This window comes from Pezoporus wallicus, unplaced genomic scaffold (assembly GCF_028554395.1).
Source record: "Pezoporus wallicus isolate ANWC-B61680 ecotype Strahan unplaced genomic scaffold, APGP_CSIRO_Pwel_v1 scaffold_6446, whole genome shotgun sequence".
NCBI classification, from domain to species: Eukaryota; Metazoa; Chordata; class Aves; order Psittaciformes; family Psittacidae; genus Pezoporus; species Pezoporus wallicus.
The window spans coordinates 10,123,738-10,132,801 of NW_026636264.1; the positions used below are offsets into that span (position 1 = coordinate 10,123,738).

General features: G+C 49.5%; 1 protein-coding gene across 1 annotated transcript; it reads left to right on the forward strand.

Moving 5' to 3' along the window:
• The first annotated feature begins 1,789 nt into the window (after positions 1-1,789).
• VSTM5 (V-set and transmembrane domain containing 5) lies at positions 1,790-7,860 on the forward strand. The gene is made up of 4 exons (XM_057399839.1): positions 1,790-2,131; positions 5,264-5,593; positions 5,693-5,833; positions 7,355-7,860. Exons 1-4 carry the CDS (start codon positions 2,047-2,049, stop codon positions 7,396-7,398), a joined length of 600 nt encoding a protein of 199 aa, XP_057255822.1. The 5' UTR covers positions 1,790-2,046; the 3' UTR covers positions 7,399-7,860.
• Positions 7,861-9,064: the final 1,204 nt, after the last annotated feature.

Here is a 9,064-nt window from a genome sequence, read left to right on the forward strand (position 1 = left end):
CGTATCCTGGGCTGCATCAAAAGGAGCGTGACCAGCAGGTCGAAGGAGGTGATCCTGCCCCTCTACTCTGCTCTCCTGAGACCTCACCTGGAGTATTGTGTGCAGTTCTGGTGTCCTCAACATAAAAAGGACATGGAACTGTGGGAACAAGTCCAGAGAAGGGCCACGAGGATGATCAGGGGACTGGAGCACCTCCTGTATGAAGATAGGCTGAGAAAGTTGGGGCTGTTCAGCCTGGAGAAGAGAAGGCTGCATGGAGACCTCATAGCAGCCTTCCAGTATCTGAAGGGGGCCTATAGGGATGTGGGGAGGGACTCTTCATTAGGGGCTGTAGTGATAGGACAAGGGGCAATGGGTTAAAACTTAAACAGGGGAAGTTCAGTTTGGATATAAGAAAGAAGTTCTTTACTGTGAGGCACTGGAATGGGTTGCCCAGGGAAGTTGTGAATGCTCCATCCCTGGCAGTGTTCAAGACCAGGTTGGACAGAGCCTTGGGTGATATGGTTTACTATGAGGTGTCCCTGCCCATGGCAGGGGGATTGGAATTAGATGATCTTAAGGTCCTTTCCAACCCTAACTATTCTATGATTCTAAGGGACACCCAGGCACAGTGTTGGCCTGATACAGCAGAGGGGATTTGGCAAAGCACAGGAGCAGCTCAGATAGATGGAGTGGAGGGGAAGCATTTCATAGGTGGCCTCTGCAGGCTCTCCTGCTGTCTCTGCCTCTGATTCCCATTGCTGAAGCTTCAAGAGATGCACCATATGTCAGAGAAGCTGGAGATTTTATTGCATCCTAATAAAAGATGGCCCCTGGAGTACAAGCAGACCTCACCCTCTCTTGCCAAGGCCTGACCCAAGGCCTAGAAGTCCCCTCTAAGAACATAAGAAACTCTAATGTCAAGCAGAGGCTTTGACCTGGCTGCACATGATGGTGTCGCGCTTCTAAAGCCCCTGTGTTAAGCCTCTCTTCTGCTGAGTCCCCTGCCCAGGGCCATGCTTCAGCCACCCAGAACCCCAGTGGGACCCCCCCGTCATCCTCACAGACAGGCAGCACAAAGGGAAACCTGCACCAGCCCATACAGGGCAGTGGGAGATGGGGCTCTGGCAGACCCCATCCATCCCTCCTTGCATGGGTCATTGCCCTCTCCTCTCACCCACCTGGAGCAGCCCGTACTGACCAGTGCACCAAGGTGTCTCCTTTACCCATACTCTACTAAAGAGAACTTGAGGGGGGGGAAATGGGAGGAAGAAGAGCATGGAAGATCTGCAGAAGGGCTACCCTGGTGTGTAGCTCTCTCCCAGTCACGGGGGTGGCTCTCCTGGGGTTCATATGGCTTCTGGGCAACAGCATTCGCCCCTGACACGAGGATGGATGCTCAGGATCGGGGCACTCACATGTTTTCTAATCACATTTCCCCCTCACTCATGCTGTCCTGTGCCTTCCTGAAATCAGGACAGGCCTTTCTGGGCACCTTCTCCGGAAGACGATTGAAGGGAGAGAGGAGCACCCAGCGCTTGTGCTGGGTATGGTGGGATGAGGACCAGGCTCGTTTCCATGAGGGATGGCCCCTGAAGCCACAGAGCTGCTGCCCAGAGCCGCCGCCTTGCCCGCAGCAGCACCAGTCTCCCCGGGGCAATGAAGTCATTTCTAACACCCTGGAGGGACATTTCCCTCGCGGGTGCGTGTTTCCTTGGCAGTCACACACAAAAGGGCATCCTCGGCAGAGTGCCCCAGCGCTGGGCTCGTCCCCCGCGGCCGCCCATCACCGCTCATTTCCTGGCTGGGCGATGGCAGGCGGCCGGGCAGCGCTTTCCCTTCCTCAGCCAATTGCATCTTCAATCCGTATCGGAGGATCGCGGGGTGTGAGGCGTGGGAGAGCCCGAGCCGGTGCGGCAGGAGCCGGGGGGGAGCCGGGAGCAGGAGCGGGAGGAAGAGGAGGGAAGGGAGCGAGGAAGAGGCCTGGGGCGGGCAGCCCCCGGGGTCGGGCCGCTCTGGCCGGCCCAGCCGCTTAAATGCAACCCTTGGGGCACCGGCTTCTGTCTGATGAGACCGCTCCAGGGCTGCCGGGGACGGGGCATCGTCGTGGGGACCGTCACCCTCTGCCTGGCGGCCGGGTGGGCTCTGCAGAGTAAGTGTCCGCCTCCGTCCCTTCTCCCCTCCGCTTCCCCCCCCCCCTCCCTCCTCCTCCTCCTCCTCCTCCTCTTCCTCCTCCTCTCCGCACTACCGTCGGCTCGGCCTCAGCGCTGGCGCGGGCGGTGCAGAGCCCAGAGGGGGCTCTTCCTAACCCGACCGGGAGTGCCTGGGAATATCTGCTGGGAAAGGGGATGGGGACGAGGTACGGGTGTCAGGCTGGCAGCGCTGCTCTCCTCATGCTGGAAGTGGTCGGGGAAAGCTCGTCCCGCTCGGAGGAAGCGGTGCCAGTCCGGAGCCGGGAAGCGGGGCGAGATCCCGAGCAGCCGCCACCCTTCCCCGCTTTTCCAAGAGCGGAGGGGATAAGGAATGGAGGAGGCAGCGCGTCCCGATTGACCAGCCCGAAGGGCTTCGGTTGGCTCTGGAAAGGCGGCAGGGAGGTGGATTTCAACCCTGCACCCCCGCGGGCCGAGCGTGGCCGGGGCAGCTCCCAGCGAGGTTCGTGGGAGGACCAGGGTGGGCAGTGCCACCGGTGGGTCTGGTTTGACACCGCGTCCTCTTCATCATCAAGGTGACACAGAAGCAGGACACCAAAAGGTGGAGGAGCAGAGCTCGGTTTTAGCGCTGTCCCCCAATGCGCGGGCTCCTGCACAAAGGGGCCGGCCCTCCCCACCCGCTCCCGGCAGGCACACGGAGCCGCGCTTCCCACTCTTCCCACTTTTTCCGCTCTTCCCGCTCCGGCTCTGGGCCAGGCCGATGCTCTGGAGCGCAGGAGCAGTGTGCAGCAACTCCAAACTCACCGCTTCTCCTCGGTGCGTGTTTTACCGGCTGAGAAGGGGCTGGTTGTGCAAGCCAGGGCGCTGCCGGGGGGATGTTTGCTCTCCAGGCTGCGCAGCTCGGTTTGGATCAGACCGGTTCAGGTGATCTGGGCAGACTGTGTATTAAAACCATTTTTGCATGGTTAGATATTGCACTGCCTTGTTTGGCTTCGTGCGCTGGACAGGGATGGAAGGATTTCTATTTGTGTCTTTTTTTTTTGCCTTTACCTTGCAATCACCTATCCAGAACAAATCCGTGCCATTATCAAAACATAAAAGAGCCACTGTGATGAGACACTCAGCTCCTGGCTGGTCAGAAACAGTGCAAAAGGCCTCCAAACAAACACATGGAGCAGAAAACAATTGGAACAGTTTGCAGTGATTACCAGAAGTTCCCATCTGTTCTGTTTCTGCGGCTGGCACAAGCCCTTTGTCAGGGCTCTGGTGAGTCTCTCCTGCACACAGGCTGAGCTGCAGCTTAGCTGAGGATGCTCTGGGCTTCCTGGAAAGCGTCACGTCCCTGCAAGAGGCCTTGGCAGCATGCACACAAGATGTCCATGAAGGGCAAATCCCAGGGGTGTTATCTTGGAAAGAGCCTAAGTCCCCAGTTACAAAAATAAGAGTGGCTATAGCTTTAGGCTGGTCCTATCGGTGAGGACCTGGGAATCAAACTGGCTTCTCCAGCTTCCCTGCCTCACCTCGACCAGTAGAGTTTCTGAATTCTGCTACAGATCCCCAAAAGAGTGAAGTTAGCTTCTAGTTCATGCATCCATCTCTCCCCACTTGTGGTTGCTTTGGGGTTTTGGCCATGGTGGGGGGAGAGAGGGGGGTGGCTTATTTTGGGGTAAGATTTTTAAAGACAATTTATTCCCATTTGAGATTCTTCTTTCCTTGCTTTTTTTTAACCATTGTTTTCCCTGAAGACTCTGCAGAACCTCCAGAACCATCCCCAGGGGTCCCTTCAGCACAACTGAGGGTCTTATCCTCCCTCTCCACTGGGTCCTAGACATTTGCATTACTTTCCCCATTCTGCTCTTGCCATCAGGCAGTCTCCACAGCACAAGAGGAGAGTGAGTGAGCTGCTCCAAGACAACCCAGGGAAAGGCATTCAGCACTGAGGCTTGCTCTGTGATTTATTCGCCTTCTGTCTGGTTTGATTTCTGCATGTAGATAACAGGATTTCAGTCTCTAGCCAAGTGTCTCAAACAAGCCACTATTTATTTAAATATATATATATTAGTGCCAATTGGAACTCAAATGTTTGGTGTTGATACTGAGTTTCATGGAGAAATACCTCCACACAAGCAGAAGTTATTACAGTTACGCATTAATCTAGATGGCCAGTTGAGTCTCACAGTGTTATGAAAGGTTCCAGAATCACATCAGTAGGAACTAGAGGAGACTTAAATATTCTTTCAAGTGAATTTCTGTCTGGAAATCATCCGGAACATGAAGCCCCTGACTTCACATGGAATGCGTACCTTTGATTTCATGTGGTTCATCTGCAATGGCGTGTAACTGGCTGCCTTTATGAAAGCTGGTGGTTAAACTTCACACTTAAATGCAGGATTTTAAAGGAAAGCCAGTTACTGATAAATACAAAAGCATTGCTCAATTTTCAATGTTATGTTCCCTTACCCCAAAAGATTCTTCCAAACTGTCTCTGCTTGGGTATCCAAACACTGGAATACATGCAATTACCTGTCCTACATAATGGAAAAGTTTCTCATTATTATCACTGATTAAAATCTGTAGTCTTTAATTTAAGTGTGTCTCTTCCTTTTATGATCAGCAGAAAGGAGGTATGTAAAGGTTGGGGCTGTTCAGCCTGGAGAAGAGAAGGCTGCGTGGAGACCTCATAGAAGCCTTCCAGTATCTGAAGGGGGCCTATAGGGATGCTGGAGAGGGACTCTTCATTAGGGACTGTAGTGACAGGACAGGGGGTAACAGGTTAAAACTTAAACAGGGGAAGTTTAGATTAGATATAAGGAAGAAGTTCTTTCCTGTTAGGGTGGTGAGGCACTGGAATGGGTTGCCCAGGGAGGTTGTGAATGCTCCATCCCTGGCGGTGTTCAAGGCCAGGTTGGACGAGGCCTTGGGTGATATGGTTTAGTGTGAGGTGTCCCTGCCCATGGCAGGGGTGTTGGAACTTGATGATCTTAAGGTCCTTTCCAACCCTAACTGTTCTATGATTCTATGATTCTATAATCCATCCTCTCTTAAAACAGTCACCAAGATAGGTAGGCCCCATCCTGCACTGGACGGTTGGTGCAGCATCATCTCCACACCCATCACCCTCTTTTCTCTTTCAGCTCCTGGAGGGGTATCGTTAGTTGTCCCACAACCCAACATCAATGCAACAGTAGCACAGAACATCCTCCTCTCAGTTGAATACTCTTGCAGAGGTGTTGCCACCATTGAGTGGAAGCACGTGTCAACCTGGGGCACCACCAAAATCGTTGAGTGGAAAAGTGGGAATTACGTCAACGTATCCACAGCCTACAAGGACAGAGTGACCACTTTTGAAAACGGCTCTATACAGCTCCTGAATGTGGGCATGAGAGATGCTGGCTACTATTTTATCACTGTAACAGAGGAGCACGGAACCAACACCTACGGCACCATCATCGTCAACGTTTACGGTACAAACTAGATGGGAGTTCTTGGCTTTACCCAGTGTTTAAACATGAATCTGCTCATAATCAATTTAATAATATGACTTTTTTCTCTCCTCCCTGCAGAGATTATCTATGAAGATTTACATTTTGTAGCAGTTCTCTTTGCATTTCTTGCTGCTGTATCTGCCATTTTGGTCTGCTTCATGTGGCTGTGTAATAAATCCCTGCATCTATTTCAGAAGAAGATGACACACAAACTAACAGGTATCTCTCTAAGAATGCAGTCAAGGTATAGGGCTTTGAAGTCTGAATTTTGACCCTAAAGTTCACTTGTGATTTGAGCCATAAAGGTGCTAAGCAGGGACACTGAGAAACAAGCCTGGAAGGGCTCAGCTCAGTTACCCTGCTCAATTCTTTGCTAGCTGAAGTGACTGAATAATAGGTATTTAGTTGCATAACAATCCACTGGATACCCACCTTATATGTTTTACATCAGAAACTATAAAACACTTCCCAACATTGCTAACTGCAAAATCTAGGGAGAAAAGGCCAGAGCTGCAATAACCCCCCATCAGAGGAGAGAAGACAAAGTCAAGAGCATCAGTAGTGCTCTCAGGGTCTGCACTGAAGGGTATCTCCTAAGCCATTCGGAGTGGCCTCACCTCACTTCATGGAGGCTGCACCCATCCCTCTCCTCCCAAACCACCCCTTTCATCTGTCCTCGTATTTGGTCCAGTTGTGGACTCCAGTGAACACTGACTAACATCAAACCCAGACTCTTTACGCTCACTAAAGACACCCATCATAAAAAGCAGATCAAGGGAACTCCAGGGTTGCACAGAAAGGAAGATTCACATATTAGGAAGACATTTCCAAGCCACAAGCAGGGATATTTGGCCCAGGCAGCAAGACCAGGTGCCAAGCTACCGGCCTGGGCTCAAGCTTTGGGCACATCTTTGGGACAGGGGGTTTCTTTTACCACTTCAAAACATTTCAGGCATTCACCTCCCTTCTTTATAAGTGCAGATCCATTAGTGGTTTCTTGCCCTATAGGTAAAAGGTCTGTATTTCTTCTGTAAGTGCTGTTAGGTTACAACAAGCAGCCTAAGCATCAGTATTTTATAAGACCAATGCAGATACTCAAGAGTCTTAAGCCTCATGACTTTGTGTCAACTCTGCAAAGCCTAGTACGAGAAGAGATGAATTCGACTCGAGCTGCCTCTTCCTTTCTGCTGCTCACGCACAGATGTAAGGGCTGCTGCTGTGTTCACAGTGCACACACCCTTCTGTAGCTACTGAAAATTTTGCTGTCGTGCCAGAATACACCAGCTCTTGTTTGGATAAAGCCTCTTCCTCCAGCTAAAGCCAATCTTCCTACAGAGCCCAATCAAACACAGTTATCTGGCAGAGTTCAGGAAAGCCACAGCTCTGGCAACTTGCTCTGTCATCTCCCAGAACACAATCTGAAGCAGGGATCCATCGTCTGCCTCAGTTTCACCTTATCAGAGCCCTCCTTTCAGAAGTCATGAAGAGAGGTATAAGGACTTTTCATAGTGCCTTTAGTCTTGTATCAGAAGAAACCAGTGTCACTTCAAGATTGTGAGGGACTCTTTGTGCACTTAAATGCTTTGAAATGGTATATTTAAAACCTAATTGCAGATGAGTAAGCTTGAGCTAATATTAAAAAGTTCAAAATGTCTCAGCTATTAACACAGCGTTGTTAATTTTGGAACGCTGGCCTTCCAATGCATTTGCCAATCAATAATAATACCCTTTTCTTTGCAGCAAGTACAACTGAAGAGATTGAATTGGAAACCACTGAGTGTTAGCCAAGGACTGTCTCATAGCAAAAATAACAATTCTACCTCAGGAAAAAGCACTGGCAAAGAAAGGGAGAAGAAACCTTAAAGGTAACATGCTTGTGGCTGCTGTAGAAACATCCTGACTTGCAAACTCATTAGACTTTAAACCAGCAGTGTCTGATGGAGCTGTTTTGACCTGTTAGGTTTTCAGCTCTGCTAACCAAGGTCAAAGGAAGGAAGAGTATGCTTTCATGCTGAGCACGAACACATTTTTGTGGCTCATTAATAAAATCTACAGCCTCTACCACTCTTAAAACCAACCAACTAAGCCTCCAAGAGCAACCCAGAAAGGAAATGATCATGGTCTTGAAAGACTCCTGTATTTTGGCTACAGCAAGTCTCCTATTACAGACAGAGCAGCCATTAGCATCCCTCAACATAATAAATTTAACGTCTAATTACAGTATCATATTAAAAAATTAATTGCAAGGACTGAATCCTGTTTATTGCGCCTCTGCTGCTAGTTTGGGGCATATGGAATTTCCTGAATGAACACAAACTCCAAACCTTCATGAGACAAAACTGCCTTTGAAACAACGCCGAGCTGGTCAAAGTTCCCCACTTACGTTTCCCAGTGTTTGCACTGCTCCAGGATATTAACACACGTTTCATGACACGACTATAGGAGGTTGTTAAACAAGCAGCCACGCACAGGCACTGAAGAGGACACTGCCTATAGTGATTAGAGGTGTCAGATGAAATACTGAGACATCACACACGAGGGGTGGCAAAACACAAAACAGTTTCATTGTGAAAGATGTCAAGTCCTTTGCAAACCTACTGTCAAATACTCTTATCTGGGAAGAAAAAATGATACAGCATTACTTAGAGATTTGCTATTTACAAATAGAGTTCTGAAGTTGCTCTTGTTGAGAAGCTGCCTTTGCTTTCCTACGTTGTAAGAAAACATGAAGTGATTGAACTAATGTCTTCTTGAATCTGCATATTGCACTTACATTCTCCACCTGCAGATCTGCTGGCTGGAATAACGTTTGGTTTTGTGAGCGAGAAAGCACTGACCTGGCCGAGCTCCAAATTATCCTGGTTTGCTTTTGTAATGAGAACTATTTTGCAGTGTGAAATAAACCTCAAAAACATAAGAGACCACGGACTAGTCTGATTGCCAATGGCTTCTTGAGCCAAACTGCTGCTACTGCCTCTTAATGCTTCAGCTCACTTGTCTGCAAACCTTTCACAGGGCAGGCTGACAGAGCTTCCCCTCTAGGCAGGGACTATAATGCAGAGGTACTAAGGGTCAGATATGGAAAGCCAGAGAATTTCTCACCAAGTGCATAATGATGGAGGAAGGCACCAAACAGGCTTTTTCCAAAGCAGCCTGTACACAGTACCTTGAAAAAGTCATCCCTGGATTAACCAGTCTTTTGCAGTACAAAGGGCCTCCCACCAACTCATAAATTCAGGTACCAGATTCAGCTGGTTGCTGCTTCCTGCATCCTTCCTGTTTGAGAGCAGGTCACAAAAGGTGGGAAATCAAAGAACAGAAATAAAAATCCTTGCTACAGCGCAGCTTGACAAAGTAGCAGCTTGCTCTAATTCCTCACTTTAAGTATGTGCTCCTGATCTTCTGTATCTTTGAACTAAGCTTTGACAACACAAAAGAAGTTGCAACTAC

Bases quoted from the DNA above. Each gene is read 5' to 3' on its own strand.
- VSTM5 (XM_057399839.1), top strand. From the start codon at position 2,047: ATGAGACCGCTCCAGGGCTGCCGGGGACGGGGCATCGTCGTGGGGACC. The intron at 5,594-5,692 runs GTACAAACTAGA...TCCTCCCTGCAG, and splicing joins CATCATCGTCAACGTTTACG to AGATTATCTATGAAGATTTA. The intron at 5,834-7,354 runs GTATCTCTCTAA...TTTTCTTTGCAG, and splicing joins GATGACACACAAACTAACAG to CAAGTACAACTGAAGAGATT.